This window comes from Camarhynchus parvulus, chromosome 3 (genome assembly GCF_901933205.1).
Source record: "Camarhynchus parvulus chromosome 3, STF_HiC, whole genome shotgun sequence".
Taxonomy (NCBI): domain Eukaryota; kingdom Metazoa; phylum Chordata; class Aves; order Passeriformes; family Thraupidae; genus Camarhynchus; species Camarhynchus parvulus.
The window spans coordinates 111,167,441-111,192,792 of NC_044573.1; the positions used below are offsets into that span (position 1 = coordinate 111,167,441).

At 42.7% G+C, this 25,352-nt stretch overlaps 1 protein-coding gene across 1 annotated transcript in view; it reads right to left on the bottom strand.

The window, feature by feature from the left end:
- Positions 1-1,139: 1,139 nt before the first annotated feature.
- FZD3 (frizzled class receptor 3) overlaps positions 1,140-25,352 on the bottom strand; it is a 64,623-nt gene continuing 40,410 nt past the window's right edge. Inside the window, exons 4-7 of the mRNA XM_030946519.1 lie at positions 23,969-24,986; positions 10,729-10,877; positions 9,525-9,758; positions 1,140-3,569 (exon numbers count right to left, since the gene is read on the bottom strand). Coding sequence (XP_030802379.1) covers positions 3,356-3,569; positions 9,525-9,758; positions 10,729-10,877; positions 23,969-24,986 — 1,615 coding nt within the window. The 3' untranslated portion in view covers positions 1,140-3,355. The remainder of the gene's footprint in view (positions 3,570-9,524; positions 9,759-10,728; positions 10,878-23,968; positions 24,987-25,352) is intronic.

Here is a 25,352-nt window from a genome sequence, read left to right on the forward strand (position 1 = left end):
TGTGCCCTTCCTGAGGGGTTTTACCCTCCCTCCTTGTGGGCACGGCTCCCTTCTGGATCTCTTTGGCACACCTAGGTTCCTATCCCCTTCCAATGTGGGCACTACCCAGGCTGGCCTGGCTCCTCTCCTTGTGCCCTTCCTGACAGATTTTCCCTTCCCTCCTTGTAAGCACTGCTCCAGGCTGGCCTAGATCTGCTCCTTGTGCCCTTCCTGAGGGATTTTCCCTTCCCTCCTTGCTGGAACCACTCAGGAGCGGTGCTGGATTTGGCTGTGACCGGATTTCAGTTCCAGTGCCACCCTGTGCTCACCAGACCCTCCTAGAGCTTAAAGCTGCCAGCACCAAATCTGGCTCTGAGCTGGAAGAAGAGGGAAAACACAAACACACTGATGCCCAAACGTGGCTGTTTGCTGCTGCTGCTGCTGGGCTGTTTATGCTTTCAAAAAGAGCAGCAGCCTCTTCCATGCAATGGGACCGCAGCTCCAATCCGGGATATTTCACAGGAGCTGAAGGGGTTAAGAAAGAAGGAACACCACAGACTCAGGCGGATCTGTTGTCAGTGCAGTGGGGCTGGCAAAGCAGGAGATCCCTGGGAACACTGGGAATGAGGAGCCATGCACTTTGCAGGAAGCTTTGACGGAGCAATTCCACGGAGCAAAGATTTGGGGCTGCAGCCGTCGTGTGCGTGGGAGGGACAGGGATGAAGGTTGGGGTGAGCTGGGGAAGCCAGGCGCTGTCCAGCTCCCCTGCCTGCTTCCTGGAGACAGATCCAGCTTCTGGTGGCTGCAGGGACCCCACGAGGAGCTGTTCAGCTGCAGGGACACGCAGGGAGCCCAGAGCACCTCGGGGATTCCAGGAATGCCCTCCTGGCTTGGGGGCAATTTAAAGCTTGGCACCAATCCCACAGACCGGGCACCCAGGCTGGAGCTCTCACCAGGCAGGAAAGCACCCCAAACCCACTCCTGCTGCCCCTGCCTGAGATGCTGCTGGGGCCACATTCAAACTGGGATGCATTTCAGAGCCCCTGCACACGATGAGTTGGGAGCTGCAGCCCGGTGAGCCCCAACTGGGGAGCTGCAGCAGAGCTGGGGCATTGCTCCACGGTGAGGGAGGAATTTTTGATATTATATATACTCAGCAGAGCTGGGGCATTGCTCCACGGTGAGGGAGGAATTCCTCTCTTCCCGGGAGGAATGCCCGCCAGGAGAGCACAGCAGTGCTGGCTCAGGTGTTGAAGGTAGAAGGGAGGGGTAGGGAGGCAAAAATCCCAGCCAGAACCCCAGTCTGAGTTTAATCACCTCTCTGGGGTGACGGGAGCCTGTCCCCTCAGGATCAGCAAGGAACGACTCAGACATTGCCATCTGGAAGCAGGACTGGGACTGAGCCTCACAAATTAACAACATTTCCAGCAGGATCCTTCTCCAAGCTCCAACAGTGCTCCTCTCCCTGCCTCTGAACAAGTCAAAGCATTGCTATAATTTATTTAAAAAAATACTGGAAGTTGAGCCAGGAGGATCAACGTAAACCCTTGAGCTTATTTATTCAGCTCCAGTGTTTAGGAAAACTCAGTTTATCCAGATTTCTACCAGATCACCCCTTGGAGGCAGTGAGTCAGGAGGAGCTGGATTGGAAAACAGCAAAGGTTCCACCCTTGGGGCTTCCAGGGAGTTGCAGCTTCTCCTCCCTGAGTCGCTCCAAAGGATTTTTCCACAGCTTTGGATGTGGACAGTTACTATCCTTAGGCCAGGGCTATCCTTAGGCTGGGACTATCCCTGGGCTGGCCCCAGGGCTGTTTGCTGAGCAAACAGGCAAAGCAGAGCCTGCTCTGCCCCAGGGCCCTGGGGGCTCACAACAAAGAGCTTTGTTATTCCACGCTGGGCTCCATTTGCCCTCTCCTCCTGACCCGCTGGAAGCAAGAGAGACAATTTGGGATAAATCCGGGAGCCTTTGATTGCACAGCACACAGGTTATGAGCTGCAATTAAAACGAGTTAATTGTGGAGCAGCTCCTGCCCTCGAGGTTGGTGCACAAAGGTTTCTCAAAATGCCTCCAGCAGGTCAGGGAGGGAATTATGGAAGGACAATGCAAAAATAAGGATTTGTTTCCCAGCAGTGATTACTGAGGTAGGTTTGCAGCCAGCAGTGTTTCCCTGCGCTGGATCAATCTCCACAGAAGACGCTCCAGAAGATCTCCAGCACCATCCTGGATTTCTGCCTCCAGTGTATCCCAAGGGATCCTTTCCACACAAAAAAAAAGCCCAAGCTGAGAATTCCCTGCCATGAATCTGCAGAAGGGGATTAAAACAACCACAGCAGAGGCAGATCTGTACCCAAGATCCCTGAACTGGGGATCCAGCTGCCACATCCTCCTTTTCCCCATCTGGGGGCAGCTCCTGCCTCAGTTTCTCCACCCATCTCTGAATTCTTGCTCAGCACAGAGAATCCTCCCCAGACCAGCTCTGACATCACACGGAAGGTGGGGAATCATTGAATAAACTCCTGTGGTCCCCTGGCCTCAGCTGCTGGGGTTTGTAAACAGGCTCAGCTCTGGCTGTAAGGACGGGCTCTACATTCCTGTTTGGGGGACAAATTCAGCTTTCCTGTGATAATCTTATTTTTTTTTTTTAATAGATCAGGAACAGGCAATCTCAGCTTTTTTACATGACTCTAAAAAATAAATGGCTGAATATTATCTAGATAACTGCTTTTAAAACCCATCTCTTCCTACAGAAACTGTAAACGAGTAGAAAATTTAAATAGTCTTTTGTAAAAAAGCAAGGACAATACAAGTTATAAAAAAATCGCTCTTCCCTGCCTCTCTCTTCCCCCCACCCTGTGGAAAACTGAGCCTGGACAGCTCTGGGAAGAGCTGGTGATCCTCAGAGGAGCTTCCTTTCATTCCTGTGGCGTTTCCAGGGTCACCAAACGCTGCCAGCTCGCAGGAATGTCCCTCGGGCAGCGCTGGCCGTGTCCCCTGCAGGGAGGCGCACGGAGGGATTCCTTCAACCATCACGAGTTCCCTCAAGTCTCATCAGAACAACTCCCAGCACCACCCCGACGCCGAGGTTTCAGCCAAGACACCGAGGTTTCAGCCAAGACACCGAGGTTTCAGCCAAGCCCACGGAAGGAGGGACACAGGGAGGGGGAGAGAGAAGGGAGGGGGAGATTGTTTTCCACAGAGAATTAGGAATTCAGCAGTCGTGTCCGACGAGGAACAGTTATCAAATAAATAATTACCTCCAGAGAGGTTCAGAGCACACAACCAGCTTTTTACTCAGCGACTCAAGTCCCACGCAGAGAAGCCGAGCCCGGCTGAGGCTGAGGATGACTCCGAGCGCTGTCACCGGGCTGAGGAGGGTCAGGCGCTGGTGCCATCCTCCTCGATGACGCGGTTCATGCTGGTGCCGTGGGTGATGTGTGTCATTGGGTTGCTGCTGAGGTCCCTGACGCTGCTGTGCCGCGACTGCTCGTTCAGCCGGTGGCAGCTGCTGTGGCGCGAGTGGTCGGTCAGTCGCGACATGCTGCCGTGAGGTAGTCGTTCCTCCACGCCCCTGTAGCTGCAGGGAGTGTACCTGATTGAGGGGAACAGAGTGATCATCAGCCATGTGAAAAATGCGTATTTTATTATTGGCTTCTCGCAAATATTCACATGAATATGATATGTGTTGCGTTAGAAAGTAATGCTGGATTAATTCTCTTAAATAGTGTGGTAAATATAGTTTTAAGTTATGAAAAATGTTAAAATAGAAACGATGGGTGTAGTAACAAAGTAAGATATTTTTGTTATGAGTAGAAAAGCTGCCCATTTTTTTAAAAGGTTGCAGAGTTCACGGGTTGAGCCAGTTGCTCCAGGGTGGAGTTATAACTGTTTGCTGTTGTAATCACCTGTCGTTTTCATTAACTACCTGTTGTTGATGGTTAAGAATTCCCCCTTTTGTGGAGTATCCCCCTGCTGCTCCCTGGAGGATGGCACCCTGACGGTATCAGGGTTGGCATGCAAATGACATCGGAGCCACCATGCAATGGGAGGGACCCCTCACCAAACCGAGCCAAAACCCCTAAAACAACGAGCCAACATGGAAATGATGGGTTGAAGTGATGCCTAGATGTGAGGAACAGAATCCAGTATCCGCTAAGACCCTGTTTACCCCTCAACCTAACCTAAAGATGTCAGCTAGACAGAAGACCCCAAATGTCAAACCAAAAATGGGAATCTGCTGGTGCTCTCGTGAGGACAGAACCCCCAGCTCTGCCCACAGACCAGCGGACACAGCTGCACTCCTCCTCCTCCTCCTCCGTGCCACTCCTGGCAGCAGCGGCAGCGTGAGCGCGGACCCGTTGGCTCTCCCCACCTGAGCTGATCACTTTTAATAAAGGCATTAAGAAGAAGAAAGATCTCCTGTCCGTGTTTATTTCACTTTTTTTAAAGAAAAGACTTGCAACGAGATAGCAGCCACAAGACACCTCAGTCTTTCAGAGGTAAAGAATTTATTGCTCCATTATCAGAAGAAATGAACTTCTTCCTGCCTCGAAGGCGCTGTCAGGATTCAGAGGAAGAAGCTGAGGATGACCAGACAGAATCCTGTGTTTGAATGGAATTTATGCATCATGTATGAGGTGTATGAATATGCAACAAGCTATTGTTTTTAAAAGTTAATCTTTTGTTAACAGGTGTCCTTTTTTGGGCTTGTGCCGCCCAGAAAAAGGTACCTGGACATCTGTAACTCTTTGTCTCTATTGTCTCACATTGTCCTAATTCAATTTGTCCAAATTATTATTACTCTAACTGTATTGCTATTTTTATTTTATTACTATTAAACTTTTAAAAATTTAAAAACAAGTGATTGGCGTTTTTCACAAGTGAGCTGCTGGAGGAATGTAAATAGAGCTCAAGTGAGGTGAGGCATTCCCTGCTCAGCTCCCACAGCCCCGGGCAAAGCGTTTCAGCTCCTCACAATGGGTCTCACTCCAGCACTGGCTGGTATTGGTAATTAGGGGAGTGAAACGCTCGGTGATTAATTACCCTGGAAACCTTAGCTCCACCTCAACGCAAACCCGTGCCCTTGTTTACTTCGGCAGGGCCAGGAGTATTGACAGACACAAAATCGACTGACACACGGACAAAAGCAGCCAGGAAAGTGCTGAGCTGACCTTGGGCAGCTCTGTTTTCCCACAGACTGCCTGAAAACCAGCGCTGGACACAGCCCTGCTGTGTAATTAAATCACCAAGACCAGCACACACTGAAAATATCAGGGCATTTTTTCTCTTTCCAGTCCAGACACTGACATGGAGAGGAGATGCACCAGAACATCCAATTTTAGCAGAATTGTGGCCACGAGTCTGGCTGGAAGGGGCCTGTCCAATCCCAAGGTTTGCCCAGAGAGGTTTTGGACTCCCCACATCTGGAATTGTCTGAGGACAGGCTGGACAGGGCTTGGAGCAACCTGGGACAGTGGAAGGTGTCCCAGGGAGGTGGAATGAGAAGATCTTTAAGCTCCCTTCCCAAACCATCCATAATGCCCCGAATTTTTGGAGGACCTATCCTGGATTGCAAGGTAAGTGTGTATTCCATTGCCATCTGTTAGAGGTGGGGCAGTTATCTTCTGTTCATTGGGCAGTTTTTCTTTATCTCTTCCACAACCAATCCTCCCTCCAGGAGATCTCTTCTGTTCGTGGGCCAGTGAGTGTCCCTGATAAAATTCCATCATCCCACTGGGAGATGCTCCACCCAAGGGGAGGAGCCAAGCACTCCTACCTGGATCTAATCTGAGATTCCGGGTCACCGCCCAGAGAGTGGAGCCAAGCACTCCTACCTGGATCTAATCTGAGATTCTGGGTCACCGCCCAGAGAGTGGAGCCAAGCATTCCTACCCGGATCTAATCTGAGATTCTGCGCCAGGCCGGAATCTGAGATCCGCCCAGAGAGTGGAGCCAAGCATTCCTACCCGGATCTAATCTGAGATTCGGGTCACCGCCCAGAGAGTGGAGCCAAGCACTCCTACCCGGATCTAATCTGAGATTCTGGGTCACCGCCCAGAGAGTGGAGCCAAGCATTCCTACCCGGATCTAATCTGAGATTCTGGGTCACCGCCCAGAGAGTGGAGCCAAGCACTCCTACCTGGATCTAATCTGAGATTCTGGGTCACCGCCCAGAGAGTGGAGCCAAGCATTCCTACCTGGATCTAATCTGAGGTTTTGGGACACCAGGGCAGCCTTCTCCACTGGATTCCCAGAGGAAGACCAGGCCCATCTACAGCACCACTGGACATTCAGAGAAAAACTCCACCCTTCTCCAGGATCCCTGCTCCACCAGAACCACACCTGGCGCTGCAGGAGGGCTGAGCCACCATGGAATGGGACTGCTGCCACCACCCTGTGTCACTGTCATATTTTCTGAAAAATCCCTTCAGCAGGATTTCTTCTCCTGGGAAGCTGAGAAGCTTCAGAGAAAAATGAAAACAATAATTATCCGATCCACTTCTCCTGTGTTTTGCTGCTTTGGAATGTGGTTTGGACATTGTTTACCAACGGGGTCATTGTTTGATTGGTTTCATGTGAATTGTTTTGACTTAATGACCAATCACAGCCAGCTGTGTCGGGACTCTGGAGAGTCACAGGTTTTTCATTAGTATCTTGTTAAACCTTTTGTCTGTATCCTTTCTCTATTCTTTAATATAGTTTTAGTATAGCATAATATAATATAATATAATATGATATGATATAATATAATAATATTTCTTCCTCTAAGATGGAGTCAGATTCATCTTTTCTCCCAAAACAAGGGACTCTGAAAATACCACACACCTTGACCCACAGGGTGTCAGGTCAGATTCTAATTCTGTCAGTGTTGTTTTGTATTACTGCATTGTTTGTTTGTTTGTTTGTTTTTAATTTTCCTAGTGAACTGTTATTCCTGCTCCCATATCTTTGCCTGAGAGCCCTTAATTTCAAAATTATAATAATTTTGGGGGGAGGTGTCCTAGGGTGATGTTATGACGCTTGTATCCCCATTGGTGTGTTCTGTTTATGCTGGATAGCATGTTCTGTGCCTTCAGGACTGGCTCTGAGAGCAAATATTGTTGTTTTGGTTTTGTCATCAGCTGCTCCTGCACGGCTGGCAGGACACACAGACAGGGCAGTACACAGCGCTGCTTTTGCTTTTTGCTTGGCTTTTCGCTTTGCTCTTGCTATTTGCTCCTGCTCATTAGTTAGTTTAGCTAAGCAGTCTGATTTTTTCCCTGGACTGTTTTTCCTTTCCCTTTTTTGGAACCACTCGAACCTGCTCTGGACTGGGGCCTGGGAACACCGAGAGTTTGCACCTTGTGGCTGCAGCAGCTGCCCCAGCACAGGATGGACTGATAACAGAGCGACCACCCCAAGAGAGACTTTCTGAATTTGTCATCTTTTTAGAGCGGTGAAAGAGTGGTGTCATCTGGTATTGTTCATTTTGTGTGCTGGGGGGGGCTGTGCCTGTTAAATAAACAGGTTCTTTCCACTTCTCTCTAAGGAATCCTTCCCAAACCGATTGAGGGCCGTGTGGGTTTGCTTTCTGGAGGGGCCCCTTTTGGAGGTTTTCTCCCAAATTTGCCCTAAACCATGTGAAATACAAAGCTGTGTTTGGTGTCAGGTACATACAGGCAACGTGTGGATTTGTGATTGTGATATGTGTGGAAACCAACCATGGGACAGTTATAAAGACAAATTCTAATAAATAACTGAGGAAATAAAGCATGAAATAAGGCCTTTGAACCTATCCTTTGTTTGCAATGAAAATTTTTAAGTCTTAAGTTGATTGAGGAGCATTTGAATTAAAGCTTTAAGGATGTTGCTTTTTGACAGTAACTTTCTGCTTGTAGCTAAGCCTTAAAGAGTTTTGCAATAATAACTTTTTGAAGTATAATTGTAGAATATTGCTTGTAGTAAGGATCTTTCAAACTATAGCTTTAGAATCTATATAAAGGAAACGTGCTTATCTCACACCTTAACAAAACAGTGAAAAGCAGCTTGAGAAAGGAAGATGAACACCAACTCAAGGATTGATAGCTGCGAACAAGGGAAGTTGGACATCACGTGTTACGAGATTTACAGTCCTTGCAATTAAAAGCTGGACCCATGTCTGGAGAGCTGGACCCCACCAGATGGGATATTCCTTCCTTCCTCTGGAAACCAGACCCCACCACCTGGGGATACTCCTTTTTGAGATACGCCCTGAGAAAAACTAAATCACAATAGTGTATAGAATTGTGACGTAAAAATTGGGAATAGGAACTGCTGATGAGTAAAAATTGGGAATAGAAACTGCTGAGAAAGCTCATGAGTACCCCTAAAAATAAATACCTGTAAGCCTCAACTATGGGTGTGCAGCTGGAGGGAAAACTTCCCCCACTGTACCCAGCGCTGCCCTGCTCATACTTTACCATATTAATTAATAAAGTGATTGCTGCTTGAATATTGGCCTAGTCAAGTTTCTCATTTCTAACAAGCAGGACAGGAGGGTTTATCCGTTTTCCATCTCAGGGGAGGCTCCTGCCTCCCTCAGCAGCCCCCCTCTGCTCAAACTGTTATGAGCAGAAAAGTTGTCCATGTTTTAAAGGTTGCAGAGTTCACAAGTTCAACCAATTGCTGCCAAGTTGGAGTTCTAACCATTTGTTGTTAATAATTTCAGGTTGTAATCACCTGTCGTTAATAGTTTTCCTTTAATTACCTGTTCTTGATGGTTAGAAAGCCCCCTTTGTGGGGTATCCCCCTGCTGCTTCCCGGAAGGTGGGGCTGTGAGGAGGGGGTGACATCGGGGCTGGCATGCAAATGAGGAAAGCCCTCACCAAACCCAGGCAAAACCCCTAAAAACAACGAGCCACCACGGAATTAAGAGATCTGAGTGATGTCTAGGCGCGAGGAATGTTATGAATAGAAAAGCTGCCCATTTTTAAAAAAAATTTGCAGAGTTCACAGGTTGGGCCAGTTGCTGCCAGGGTGAAGTTCTAACTGTTTGTTGTTGTAATCACCTGTCGTTTTCATTAACTACCTGTTGATGATGGTTAAGAATTCCCCCTTTCGTTGAGGGGCACCCTGCTGCTCCCTGGAGGGGACATCGGGGTTGGCACGCAAATGATGTTGGAGCCACCATGCAATGGGAGAAGCCCCTCACCAAACCGAGCCAAAACCCCCTAAAAACAACGAGGAATTGACGGAACAAAGTGATGCCTAGATGTGAGGAACAGAATCCAGTATCTGCTAAGACCCTTTTTACCCCTCACCCTAATCTCATAAGTCGTCGGCTTGACAGAGGACCCCAAATGTCAAACCAAAAATGGGGAATCTCCTGATGCTCTCTTGAGGACAGAACCCCCAGCTCTGCCCACAGACCAGCAGACACAGCTGCACTCTTCCTCCTCCTCCTCGCCACTCCTGGGAGCAGCTGGTGAGCACAGACCCGTCGGTTCTCCCCACCCGAGGTGATTTTTACTAAAAGCATTAAAAAGGAGAAAGATCTCCCGCCCCGTTTCCTTCAGAACCGCGCCCGTACCGTCCGTCCCGCGAGCGGTGCAGGCTGCCGTGGTAGCTGCTGACTTTGCTGTGGACGCTGCCAGCCTTGCTCCTCTGCTCGTCCAGCACGGCCAGCTGCGTGGACGAGGCGTGCGTGGAGGTGCCCTGCGTGGAGGTGCCCCGCGACTTGCGGATGATGGGCGTGTTGGGGTCCCTCAGCAGCGACTGCGCGAAGTCCGGCTCCTGCAGCACCTGGCGGCTCTCGTTGACGACTCTGAGCGGAGCAATTAGCGGTAATTAGCGCGGTGTAAAAGAGATCACAGCCCTGGCTTGGCCAACCAAAGCATCATGTACGTGATAATGTCCCTGTGTGGTTATTTTAGCCCCCTGTGTGGTTGTTTTAGCCCAGCTGAATCCTTGAAGGATGGACCTAAAGTCACCGAAGGATGGAGGAGTCACCAAAAGCTTTCTGTTTTAAAGCATCTTAAAGGACATTATATCCTACTATATCTTATAAAATATCCTAATATTTATAGGATTTCTAAATTTTATATTGAAATTATTTTATATTTTAATAAATTTTATAATTTAATAATAATTTATAATATTTATAAATTTTATTTATACATAAATATCCTAATATTTATAAAATTCCTAATATTTATTAGGAACTTCTGCTCTTTTGTCCATGCCCTGAAATATTTTCTAGTCTGCAAATCGAAAATATTTATTTGGAAAGCACCAACCCACGGCTACCACAAGATCACACAGATTGTCTCTAAATCGATGCCAACCTTAATCTAAATTAATGCCAACCTTACAGAAGCTCCAAGAAATTCTTATTGTCACTTTATCAAGCTGCTCTTCAGCACCAATGCATAAGGAAGATTAAACCAGAGATAAAAGCTTTCAGCTGCAGCCACGGTGAGAGGAACCTGCATTTAATTCCAATTTAAAGCTCTGATTCAGCTGGCTGGATGCTCATTTATAAATAAAAAGTTTCCGTTCCGCCTAAACACCATGAAGTGTTTATTTGACACTTAATTCTTGTTAAAAACATTTTGAAGATGAACAAATGTAGGTTTGATTCTGGAAACAAATATTTAGGGAGAAATAAGGAATTTTTTGTGCTTCCTGGCCCCACTCTGGACAGTGACTTTTCCATCCATTCCTGCCTTTGTGTCTGTGAAAAACCAGCCCAGGGCAGCTAGGGAAGGGTTAATCTGTGAAAAATCCGCGCTCACTCCTTTTTCCTGCGCCCGTGGAAGAAGCTGGCCCACTCAAAGCAGGTCTTCTTGCTTCCAACCCAGAACACCGAGGGGATCCCAACCACCAGGGCCATCAGGTACTTCATGAGGAACAGAATCAGATCTGGACGGCTCATCTGAGTGACCTGGGGAGAGAAAAAGAGAGGAAAGGAAGGTTCCACCACCCATCCTGGCTCACCACTGACTGAAATCATCCCTCCCTGCCCTGAGGCAAAGCAAACATGGTCAGGGCTCCTTTGTTCCCCATGACCAGAGCTCGGCAGGGCCCAGAGCTGCCCCACACAATGGAAGTCCTGGCCTTTACTTGTATCTCTGCTCTTTTGTCCGTGCCCTGAATAATCCTGAACTATTTTCTCGTCTGCAAATCAGAGAGAGTCGTTCCTTTGATGGGATTAACCTACACAGGACCAGGTGCTGGAGCTGCTCTTGGGAAAAATGCCAGTGGACGCTTCATGGATGGTCAACACTGGTCCTTTGTTCCTCGGAGGGTTTCCTGACTCCCTCCCTCGGGAATTCAAGGCTCTGGCCAGGTTCAAGTGCCTGGTTCTTATCAACCCAGCCAAACTTTCTCTCCTCAGGCAGAAAACCCTCACAAGATCAATTTTTCCATGTATTTTCATGCCCAAAGGGTTTGTTTGGAGGAGAAGACAAAGATTTTCCTTTCAGGAAGGTCTGTAGGGTATCTGAAGAACAAACACCCAGGAGCTTTCTGGAATTGATAACCTGGCTCAAAAACGGAACCTTCAGGGAGAGAGAACTTCCAGAGCAAGCCTGGAAGGGGCCACCAAGGTGCGGAGGGAAGGAACAAACTCGTGGTGGGGAGAAGTCCTCTGTGAGCATCTGTGTGGTGACCGTGGAATTCCAACAATTCCAGTAATTGGGAGAACCGGGATAAAGGCTGGGAGAGCTGGGGGTGCTCACCTGGAGAAGGATCCAGGGAGAGCTCAGAGCCCCTTCCAGGGCCTAAAGGGGCTCCAGGAGAGCTGGAGAGGGACTGGGGACAAGGGATGGAGGGACAGGACACAGGGAATGGCTTCCCACTGCCAGAGGGCAGGGATGGATGGGATATTGGGAATTAGGAATTGTTCCCTGGGAGGGCGGGGAGGTCCTGGGCTGGATTTCCCAGAGCAGCTGTGGCTGTCCCTGGATCCCTGGCAGTGTCCAAGGCCAGGCTGGATGGGGCTTGGAGCACCCTGGGATTTCTGGAAGGTGGCCCTGCCCATGTCAGAGAGTAGAACTGGACAAGCTCTAAGGTTCCTCCAACCCAAACCATTCTGTACGATTCTATTCATCTCATGAAACCTGGATTTTCCTCCCAGTCCTCCTTGGCTTGCTTTGGTCTTTACTATAAAAACTATTTTTGATTTGTGCAATCCTTCACAGCTACCATCATTTCTGTCTCATTTCCTTCACCCTCATACTCTTGACCTGAGTTTTCCGGTCACTCTCATACTGTCCAAACCCTTTCAAATATCAACTCTTCCCCTTGGTTCTGCTTCTGCTTCAAGGTCCAACAAGGAAGGAAATGCTGGAGAACCTGGAAGGAGGTGAGAGCACAGAGGACGGCAGGATGATGCAGACTGAAGCCAAGGAGTTCCTGTGAGGGCTGGAATGGATTTCCCAGAGAAGCTCTGGCTGCCCCTGGATCCCTGGCAGTGCCCAAGGCCAGGCTGGACAGGGCTTGGAGCAACCTGGGATTTCTGGAAGGTGTCCGGGTTGGAACTGGAGGAGTTTTGGTCCCTTCCCAAACCATTCTGTGATTCCAGGATCCCAAACACCCCCTGGCCCCCAAATAACTTAACAAGAGGTTCCCTGACTTTTGTCGCAGCTGAGGGAGATTTCCAAACCCCTTGAATTTTCCTACCACCTTGAGAATTTTTATTTTTCTCTGGAGATGAGGGCAAGAGAGAACACAGAGGACAGACAGCGGAATTATCCTGATCCCAACAGGAATAATCTGAGTGCCCTGTGCCAGGGGGATTTGCCAGAAATAGGCTCCCACCTATATTCTAAATAATAATAATAATAATAATAATCATAATAATAATAATAATAATAATAATAATAATAATAATAATAATAATAATACAATTAATGCTGAGGGGCAACACTGGTTTAACCCAGCACATCCAGGTTTAATATATTGTATTATCGCACCAGGTTTAATATTTTGTATTATTGCGCATTTTGAGTCCTGTCAGCACTGGAGATGGAAAACAGGAGTGCAGAAATGCCACGAGCATAATTAGGAGATGATCCTGGATTTTTCCATCCACCTCTGCCCCAGGGATGCTGAAGGGCCTTGGGCACCACTGGACCCTCCTACAGCGTTTTAAGAAAAGTTCTGAGGTGGTTTTGTAGCCAAATTGTGAAATTCCACCCAATATTAACCATTACCCAATAAGAAATTACCCAGCAAAACACAGCTCTCAAAAATCCACATTATTATATATTATATTAATTATATATTACATTATATTATATTATATTATATTATATTATATTATATTATATTATATTATATTATATTATATTATATTATATTATATTATATTATATTATATTATATTATATTATATTATATTATATTATATTATATTAATAATAATAATATATTATATTAATATATAATATATATATTATATTATATTATATTATATTATATTATATTATATTATATTATATTATATTATATTATATTATATTATATTATATTATATTATATTATATTATATTATATTATATTATATTATATGCTATTCATCATATATTTATTATATTATATTATTATATAATATATTATATTATATATTATTATTTCATCACAAGCTCGTTTGGCACTGAGTGAAATAAGTGGGGAAATTCATCATTTTGTAATGAAGGCGACATTCATTAATTTTTATATTTAATTATTTATATTTAATGATTTATATTTAATGATTTATATTTATATTTGATTATTTATATTTATATTTAATGTGCACGGGGTGAGGTCTCCCCAAGCAAAACTTCTGGCCTGAAGGGAATCGAATTTTGAATTTTTCATCAAGAACAAAGCACCAGTTCTGCCCACTGCACTAATTCCACCGAGACATTGCAACAAATCGCTCAACAGCAAAAACCTCCTGGCCCAACGTGCTCCTGCTGAGTGCTACACACAATTCCAAGCGAAAAAAATTAAAATAAATCCACCCCACAAATCTTCCGGGTGAGAGGAAGCACGTCCTGCTCGTTGGCGAGCAGAGTTATTAAACATCATCCCGCACTTTTCTCCAAACCAAGCCTCAAAGCAGCAAGTTCAGGGAGTAACGCCCAATAAATTCACATTAATGCTGAGTGACCGCACTGTTTGGAACAAAATCCATCTGCAGACACCGGGTGTTTATAATAATTAACAACATTTCTGATAATTAACACTGCAAAAATGAAACATGGAATGATTCTTTAAGGTTTATTGGGGTAAAAATCAAATGTTTGAGCCCAAAGGCATTGGGACAGAACACCAGCTTTAAAAACAGCAAAATTAGGCAAAAACTCACTCGTGTTCATCACCAAAATTGAGATTTTTTTACTGCCCAGCTACTTAGGAAGAGTCAAAAATACAAATTAATTCACCACACATGAAATGATGAATTCACCTGGAATATTCAAATTCCACAAGGCGCCTCGGCCAAAATGCCAAATATTTAAATATTTTCCAGAAGTATCTCTGATCCTCATCTGCTCTGGTATATATATTATTATATATTATATATTATATATTAAATATATATATTATATATATTATTTATATAAATATAAATATATAAATATAAATATATAAATATATATATATATAAAAAATTTTCTTATAAATTACAAGGAAATAACTTTGGATTTAAAAGTGCTTTTTCTCGAGCATTACCTGACTCTATTTATATTTATACCTGAATAAATTTGGTTTATTATTTATTAAATATTGGTTTATTTAAGAAACCTCCCCAAAAGCTGAACTAGTGCAAGGAGGAAAAGGAATTGAAAAGAAGTTCAGGAGAATTTAAAACTTATTTTCACCTAAAGCTGGAATTTTCACAATTCCAAAATTGAATAATAAAACTAAAATGATGAGTGTGTAATTTAAATAAAAGTGTAAATATCACACAGTAGAAAACTTAAAGTTTTAAAATACAGTAAAATATATAAAACAAGATAAAAGTTTTAAAACAAAAGCTTGTCCTTCTTCTTCACCTTCTTCTTTATAAGTTTAAATAATATTGTGTAATTAAATAAAAAGTCCACATTTTGAGCCACAAATAGACACTCTGCACCAACAAAATTAAAATTCCCTGTTTTATCTAAAACCAGAGCCTGAGGAGCTGTGAAATCACAATTATCACTTTTTATTTTATTTTATGTTATTTTATTTTATTTTAGATGGGGATCAAAATGATCACTTTTTATTTTATTTTATGTTATTTTATTTTATTTTAGATGGGGATCAAAATTATCACTTTTTATTTTATTTTATGTTATTTTATTTTAGATGGGGATCAAAATTATCACATTTTATTTTATTTTATTTATTTTATTTTATTTTTTATTTTATTTTATTTTATTTTATTTTATTTTATTTTATTTTATTTTATTTTAGATGGGGATCAAAATTATCACATTTTATTTTATTATTATTATTTTATTTTATTTTCTCAGAGATGGGGATGTGGCAATGCCATCAGACCCCTCAGTACCAGCAAGTGAATTCCACTGCTGATGGAAAAAAAAACCACTTTAAACCCAATTTTAGCATCTGCATTGCTGTTACCAGCTGAAACAATAACTGGAACATCTTTAATAAATTTAATTTATCATTTCTTGTTTCCCAGACCCTTCCTGATGTTTCTATAGCTCAAAAATCCTCCACCAAAGGCTTTCAAAATTCACTTTTCACCCTGGAAAGCTCAAACCCAGACAGAGATCTCCTCTGGGCCATAAAAATGGGATAATTTCTGGTTTTTTAGATAAAAACCTGTTTGTTCTGAACACCGGGAGCCGCTTGGCGAGGCCCTGGGGCCGCGTGCTCAGAAATGAGAATTTTCCCAGAGAAAAGAGAATTCTGATTTTGTGTTTTCCTCCAGACCTGACCGCATTCCTGGGAATGTAAAAGGGGTTTGTGCACTCCAGGAACGCGAGGATTTGGAAATTTCATGGATTTTCAGAATGGTTTGGGTGAAAAAGGACCTGGAAGCTCATCCAGTTCCAACCATGGAACCTCCCACCACCCCAGGCTGCTCCAACCCAACCTGGACAATTCCAGGGGCGGGGCAGCCACCAATTCCTTGGGAATTCCATTCCTTGGGAATTCCATTCTTTGGGAACTCCAGTCTTTGGGAATTCCATTTTTTGGGAATTCCGTTCCATTCTTTGGGAATTTCATTATTTCTCTGGGAATCCCATTCTTTCTTTGGGAATTCCATTCTTTGGGAATTTCATTATTTCTTTGGGAATCCCATTCCTTCTTAGGAATTCCATTCTTTCTTTGGGAATTCCATTCCTTCTTTGGGAATTCCATTCTTTGGGAATTCCATTCCATTCTTTGGGAATTTCATTCCTTGGGAATTCCATTCTTTCTCTGGGAATCCCATTCCTTCTTTGGAATTATTTGGAATTCCATTATTTGGAAATTCCATTCCTTCTTTGGAAATTCCATTCTTTCTTTGGGAATTCCATTATTTGTTAATTCCATTCTTTCTTTAGGAATTCCATTCTTTCTTTGGGAATTCCATTCTTTGGGAATTCCATTCTTTCTTTGTTAATTCCATTCTTTAGGAATTCCATTCTTTCTTTGGGAATTCCATTTTTTGAGAATTCCATTCTTTGGTAATTCCATTCTTTCTTTAGGAATTCCATTTTTGGGGAATTCCATTCTCTCTTTAGGAATTCCATTCTCTCTTTGGGAATTCCATTCCAGAGAAAGAAGGAGATGCAGGATTTGCGTTGAGGGCCCCGCGCCGCGTTCGGAGCTGCTCAGGCGCATCCCAGGAGCTCTCACCCAGCAAGCTCTGTCAGATTCAGGGATCACAAATGAAATAAAGTAAATAATAAATAAATAAATAAATTTAAAAAATGAAATTTCCGCAGCCAGTTCCTTCCCTCCCATCTGCTGGGCTGCTGCAGAGAAGTTTTTCCCGCGGTGAATCCAGGAATCCTCAGCAAATGTGGAATTTGATGGGTCCCCATGAGGAAATGGTGAATCTGACTCCATGTTCTTAAAAGGCTAATTTATTATTTTGTGGTATTATATTATATTATATTATATATTAAATTAAATATATTGATTATATATTATATTAATTTATATAATATTATAGAAATATTATAGAAATATATAATTATATAGTTATAAAATTTTAATAAATATTATATAAATAATATTTATATTATATTATATTACATTATGTTATACTATAGTATACTATACTATATTATATTATATTATATTATATTATATTATATTATATTATATTATATTATATTATATTATATTATATTATATTATATTATATTATATTACATTATATTACATTATATTACATTATGTTATACTATACTATACTATACTATACTATACTATATTATATTATATTATATTACATTATATTACATTATGTTATACTATACTATACTATACTATACTATACTATACTATATTATATATTAAATTATATATATAGATTATATATTATATTAATTTCTATAATAATATAGAAATATTCATAATTGTATAATTAATATAAATATTATATAAATTATATAATAGTATAAAATATAATACTATATAATATAATACTATATAATATAATATAATACTATATAATATAATATAATATAATACAATATAATATAATATAATATAATATAATATAATATAATATAATATAATATAATATAATATAATATAATATAATATAATATAATATAATATAATATAATATAATATAATATAATATAATATAATATAGTGATATAATATAATATAAATAATACAATAAAATATATAATACAATATATAATATATATAATATAACATTATAATATTATATTATATTATATTGTATTATATTATATTATGCTAAACTACACTAAACCTAGAGGAAGGCCACAGACAGAGAGCTACAAAGAACGATAATTAAAACCCCTGACTCCTTGACACAGCCTGACCGTGATCGGTCATTAAATCGAAACAATTCACACGCTGGAGAAGCGATCTCCAAACCACATTCCAACGCAGCAAAACACAGGAGAAGCAAATGAGATCACATTGTTTCCATTTTGCTCCCAGGTTTCCCCGGAGGCGAATCCTGGGCAAAGGGGATTTTTCAGGAAACGCGACAGCGACAAGGGAACGCTCGTCCCTCACGGTGGGCAGGTGCTCACAAAAGGTTAAAAACACCGATTTCCACCTTCCTCCAGGGAAAAGCGAGGCTGCTCCGCGGGCCCACTGCTCATTTCCATGTTTATCTAACTCATTCCTGAATATTTTCCCCTCCTGCCCCCAAAATGATCAATCACAGCTGCTTTTTCCTGACTCTTCCCACGTGGGAAAGCACAAATTAATCAGCACAGGGGGTGTGGGGGGGGAAAAGCAACCACAGCACCTGTCCCCCTCCTCTGGGGCAGTAACTCCAATTATTTGATATTTCCCTCAGGATAAAATGCAATGAAATTCAAATTAACCTGTGCTTTTGTTGAAAATGGGAAAGATTTCAGGAGTGTTTCCATCACTGAGATCCAGGATTACACTCACAATCTGTTTTCCAGTTAACAGGGTAGGATTTGTCACTGCAAATTATTATTATTAAAATCTTGCTTTATTGCTTAAAAAGCAATGAAATTCAAATTAACCCGTGCTTTTGTTGAAGATGGGAAAGAGCAAAGAGAATCTGATTGATTTCAGAATTTTTTCCATTGCTCTGAGATTCAGGATTACACTCACAATTTGTTTTCCAGTCAAATGTGATAGGATTTGTCACTGTGAAGTAAATTATTATTGTTATTAAGATCTTGCTTGTTTTGCTTAAAAAGCAGTGAAATTCAAATTAACCCGTGCTTTTGTTGAAAATGGGAAAGATTTCAGGAGTGTTTCCATCACTGAGATCCAGGATTACACTCACAATCTGTTTTCCAGTTAACATGGTAGGATTTGTCACTGCAAAACAAATTATTATTATCACTATTATTATTATTATTATTATTATTATTATTATTATTATTAAAACCTCGCTTCATTGCTTAAAAAGCAGTGAAATTCAAATTAACCCGTGCTTTTGTCGGAAATGGGAAAGAGCAAAGGGAATCTGATGGAGCAACCTCGATTTCAGAATTTTTTCCATCACTGCCATCGCTCTGAGATCCAGGATTACACTCACAATTTGTTCTCCAGTTAACATGGAGAAAAAAATGGAATTTTTGTCCACAAAAAATTGAGAAAATAAGTAAAATAAGTAAAAATAAAAAATAATAAAAATAAGTAAAAATAAAAAATAAGTAAAAATAAAATAAGGAAATAAGTAAAATTTCAGTAAAATAAGAAATCAACCATTATCAGCTCAAAAAACGCATCTGTGAAAATGGGAGGTGAGCAAACTGCTGAATTCCTGAATTCCAATTACCAGCAGGCCAGAGGATTTTAATCCTATTGGGATTTTTATCCTAAATTAAAACCCACTGGTCCAATGTTGTCAGATTGAAATTTGTGTTAAAAAGTCAGTATTAACAGGAATAAATTTTATTAAAAAAAAATTAAATTAAATAAACAATAAAAATATTATTTAATTAAAATTAAATAAACACCAGCCAAGGATGGGAGTGAGTGGGTGAAAAAATAAAAATCTCATTTAAATTTATCCCACAGCACTGGAATGAAACAGAGCGGGGAGGGAAAAAATGGGGGAAAAATGGGATTGTCTATTTTTGTTGCAGATAAAAATGACATTTGCTACTACATCATCTTCCGGCTCAGAATTTTTAAGTTTTTCAAAACACCAAGGCAGTTTTAATTTTTTTAAAGAGGAGATCAGAAGGAAAAGAGAGAAGATTTGGAGATAAGCACAGGAACTGCTTGAAAGAACTCAGCGAAAATGACTTTTAAAGGAAAAATTACTTTTAAATTACTTTTTCACTCAGTGAAATTTACTTTCTAAAAAGAGTTTTGCTCATAATTCCTGCAGAAAAATTCCTCAGCAAAGCAAAATAATCTTCCCATGGGATTCCCAGATTCCAGGAATTTTCCATTTTAGGTGCTTATTTACATTCAATCTTCAAAAAATGGGCAAAAAAAATTTCTTTATTTTCTTTCTGGGATGATTACAGAGATCCAGCCAAGGCTGGTAAAAATGTAAAAAGTGAATTTAGAAGAGTTTATTCTGATTTTTGAAGGGGACTGGCTGATATTTCTGATTTCAGGCACCCACATGAAGACAGTTTCTGGTTCTTATCAGACCAAACTCTCCACTCTGGAATACTTTGAATTTTAGGAATATTTCTAATTTGGGAATATTTCTCTTTTTTGGAATATTTCTGATTTCAGGCAGCCAAACAAACAGAGTTTCTGCTTTTTATCTGACCAAACTCTTTGCTTGGGAATATTTCTAATTTTGGGAATATTTCTAATTTGGGAATATTTCTGATTTATGCCAAATAAACAGAATTTCTGCTTTTTATGTTACTGACCTCTCCACTTGGGAATATTTCTAATTTTGGCAATATTTCTGATTTTAGGCAGATAAACAAACCCAGTTTCTGGTTCTTACCTGACCAAACTCTCCCCTTGGGAATATTTCTAATTTGGGGAAAATTTCTAATTTTGGGAATATTTCTAATTTGGGAATATTTCTGATTCCAGGCAGCCAAAAAAACCAAAATTTCTGGCTCTTATCTGACCAAATTCTCCACTTTAGAATATTTCTCATTTCAGAAATATTTCTGAATTCAGGCAGCCAAATCAACAAAATTTCTGGTTTTCACCTGAGCAAACTCTTTGCTTGGGAATATTTCTAATTTTGGGAATATTTCTGATTTCAGGCAGCCAAGCAAACACAGTTTCTGGGTCTTATCTGACCAAACTCTCGACCTGGGAATATTTCTAATTTGGGGAATATTTCTACTTTTGGGAATATTTCTAATTTGGGAATATTTCTCATTTTTGGAATATTTCTGATTTCAGGCAGCCAAACAAACAGAGTTTCTGGTTTTCTATCTGACCAAACTCTCCAATTGGGAATATTTCTAATTTTGGGAATATTTCTAATTTTAGGCAGCCAAATAAACCCAGTTTCTGGTTCTTATCTGACCAAACTCCCCATTTGGGAATATTTCTACTTTTGGGAATATTTCTGATTCCAGGCAGCCAAACAAACACAGTTTCTGGTTTTTATCAGACCAAACTCTCCACTTGGGAATATAATTTAAGGATATATTTCCCTACCATGAGCTGAGGATAAAATAATTTCCCTCCCCCCAGCTTTGGGAATCTGGTTCAGTTATAAATCTGGATTATTTACTATGGGAAGAGTGGAAAGAAATAGAAATGGAGGGGTTAAAAGGAAAAAAAAAAAACTTTTTTTTGAGGGGAAAATATAGAAATGGAGGGGTTAAAAGGAAAAAAAAAACCTTTTTTTTGAGGAGAAAAATTAGAAATGGAGGGGTTAAAAGGAAAAAGAAAACTTTAATACTCCCTGGGGTCTGCAGGTCCTTCAACCCAATTTGCTGTGAATGAAACCATTCTTGTTCTTTTGACTCCTGCTGGGCTCGCAGGGATTTCAGCAGCTTTTTCCTGCTCGTTTTTATTAGTCCAGCCCTCAGTTTCAAGTTTTTGCTGAGAATTTTGCCTCCTCAAAACCCCAATGATTTTACAGACGCTTAAATTTTAATTATTTCAATGTTTAAATTCAAATTTCCATCGGCGCGCGGTGCATGTTGGAAATGAATCAAGAAAAATCCACGCGTCCCCCTTTTTTATTTCTTTTTTTTTATCTGTTTTTAAGCATCAGATTAAAACCACAGCAGTGAAAATTCAATCAAACCAATGAAATTGCACACACCCACAAATTTCCTGCTATAAAAATGATCCCGCTTTGGAAAATAAACCCAAAAAAAACCCAGAAAGGGTTAAAAGGTAATAAAAGGATTATTCTCCAGCCTAAGCCAACCCTTTGAGTGATATTTTATTGCATTAAAATGTGAGCTGGGATGACTCAGCTGGTGTTTTAACTGCTTCAGAGGCAAAATGGTAATTTTTAAATATCCCTCTGCGTGCAGCTGTAAAATAGAAATTTGCTGTAAAACCCTCTGGAAATAAAGTTCCTTTCAAATCATTTACAGAAAATATCTAAGGAATGTCATTCCCAAAACCAATCTGCCATTTTGGCCCAAAAATCAGGCAATTAATCCCTAAAATACTTTATTTTCAACGGCATCTGAATTTGATCTCAGGGCTCTGAGAGGCTTCTGTTCCTGTGATAACTCAATTAAAGGCAGCAGATCAATCTGAGTTTCTTGAAAAAAAACCAACAACCCCAAAGCTGATGAGCTGCAAGCTCTGGTTTTCTTCAGAAGGTGCTTTAAATCAGATTTTATACAGATGGAGGAGATGGAAAACCTCCAGGCCATCAAAAGCCCCCAGAACTGCTACAGATGAACAAAAACGATGAAAATCAGCTCAAACTCCAAAATTCTTTACTAGAAAAACTTCCAATGACTAAGAACAAACTCATCAAGCCCTGGTCTTGACGATGGTTTAAAAAAACATCTTTACATCTTCTGTAGGTGCCACAGAGCCCAAAACCACCAGGAAAAATCACCAAGAGCTGATGGGAATTCTGATTTCCCAGTAACACCCAGGCTAAGGAATTATCCCAATAATTTGGATATGGCAACAATGTTTTTTTAATTAAAGGAACAGCAGAGCTTGGTTCAGCAAACAACACCCCCCCCCCCCCCCCCCCCCCACCATAATCAGTATGGCAACAACTTTTTAAAATTTTTAACAGGAACAGCAGAGCTTTGAGTGAGGAACTCAACGAGGAACTCTCCACTTCCACCCAGCTCAGCTTCCACACCTCCTGCAGGAATTTCTTCCCATTCTGAGGAAGCTTTTCCCACCCACGCACCCCACGAACCCTCTCTGAGACCCCCCCCAAGCTGCTCAGGACCAAAGGGCAGCCACAGCCCCTCCTGCCCGGGGCTTCTCAAAAATTCAACATCTTCTGGTTCTATCAGCCAAGGTCTGCTCCCTCCAGACCTCCAGCTGCTTCAGCAGGAGGTTTGATGGTTGGGATGGGGCTCACAGGGCCCTGCCCGAGGCTCTGCTGGGGGAGGTTCCCAGAGGGAAGGGGACATCCCCAAGGACACAGCACCTTGGTATGACCAGCACTGCACCTGTGACAAACACAGCCCCAGCCAAAGGAGGGAAAACTCCACTCTCAACATCTTCCAGTGGAACACACCCCAAAACTCTGGAGTCACCCCATGGCTCACATTCCAAGTGATTCCACTGCTCCAAATCCACCAGCACCATGGACACCACCATCACCATGGACACCACCATCATCATGGACACCACCATCATCATGGACACCACCATCATCATGGACACCACCATTGTGCCCGCCACCACATCATGGACACCACCATCACCATGGACACCACCTCCATCCCTTCCAGAGGGGGAGTGCACCAGGAATCTTCCCCGAACCCAACTCTTGTCAATTACACAAAAAATCCATTTGTTTCCAGGATAACTTTGCAGCATCTGCTTTGAAGAATAGCCCAAAGGATCCCTCCAAAAATATACACCATGACACCACATCATCATGGACATCACCTTCACTCACATTTAGATACCATTGCTCCAAATCCACCATCATCGTAACCACCCACCACCACCTTCATCATGGACACCACCATCATCATGGACACCACCAGCACCATGGACACCACCATCATCATGGACACCACCTCCATCCCTTCCAGAGGGGGAGCGCACAAAGAATCCATTTTCCCCCAAGCAAACCCAACTCTTGTACATTCTCTTTGTTCTCAGGACACATTTCAGGTGTGAAAATGCAAAAAAGACAACGGAAAGCCAAAAAAGGACTACAGAAAAACAAAAAAGATGGCAGAAAGCCAAAAAAGGACGATGGAAGGGAAGGGTGGTGTTGAGCTGGGCGGTGCTGCTCACCTGGAAGGGACAGGGGATGTGGTACTCCCGGCAGCGCTCCTGGATCCATGTGGTCTCCCACACGCCCCGGTAGGCCTGCTCGTAGAAGTAGCAGCCGATGACCACCAGCAGGGGCACGAGGTAGAGCACGCTGAAGACGCCGATGCGGATCATGAACTTCACCAGCTTGTCCTGGTTCTCCTTCTCCAGCGGGATCTCGATGCGGACGCGGTTGAGGGAGATGATTCCTGCCAGCAGCAGGGACACCCCCACCACCACGTAGAGGCAGAGGGGCGCCAGCACGAAGTAGCGCAGCGCGTCCACGTCGTAGAGGCCGACGAAGCACACGCCGCTGATGTTGTCGCCCTCGATCTTGTTCATGGCCAGCAGGATGATGGTGAGGGTGCCCGGGATGCCCCAGGCGCTGGCGTGGAACAGCAGGGCCTTCTTCTCGATGGCCTCGCTGCCCCACTTGGGCACGGCAGCCAGGAACCAGGTGATGGTGAGGATGACCCACCAGACGCTGCCGGCCATGGTGAAGAAGTAGAGCACCATGAAGAGCATGGTGCAGGCCTTGTTGTGGGAGCCCTGGGTCACCGTGGAGGCCTTGTACTGGGAGGGGCTGGAGGCGTTGCAGGCCACCCGGTCCTCCAGCAGGAAGCCGATGAAGAAGATGAGGGACACCATCATGTAGCAGACGGCGTAGAAGATGATGGGCCTCTCCGGGTAGCGGAAGCGCGTGACGTCGATGAGGAAGGTGAGGAAGGTGAACAAGGTGGCCGAGAGGCAGACAATGGAGATGACGCCGATGAAGTAGCGGGCGAAGGACAGCTCCTCCCGGCGGAAGTACATGTTGGGGCAGGGAGGGGAGCAGTCCCGGACCCTGAGGAAGGAGTAGCCCAGCTCGGGGTCGATTTTCAGCTCCCGGGGACACCAAAAGCCGTAATCCCTCTGGACGGCCATCGGCGCCTCCTCCGTGGGCTCGCCGGCCAAGTTGAGGTCAACCAGGCGAGGATAGGGCTCGTCGCAGTCTGGGAACCTAAAGAGAGGAGTTTACAAGGAATCCACTCACAATTTACAAGGACTGGGAACCTCGTTGCACACAGAATTCACAGAATCACTGGGTTGGAAGAGACCTTGAAGATCACTGAGTCCAAGCCATGTCCTAACAGCTCAACTAAACCCTGGCACCCAGTGTCACATCCAGGCTTTGTTAAACGCACCCAGGTTTGTGTTCCCAGCCCCTCTCCAGCCTTGTTGCCTCCTCTGGACACGTTCGAGTGTCCCAAGGTCCTTCCCAAACTGAGGGGCCAGACTCGACACAGCACTCCAGGTGTACAGGGGAAGGATGATCTCCCTGCTCCTGCAGGCCACACCATTCCTGCTACAAGAATCAGGATTTCTA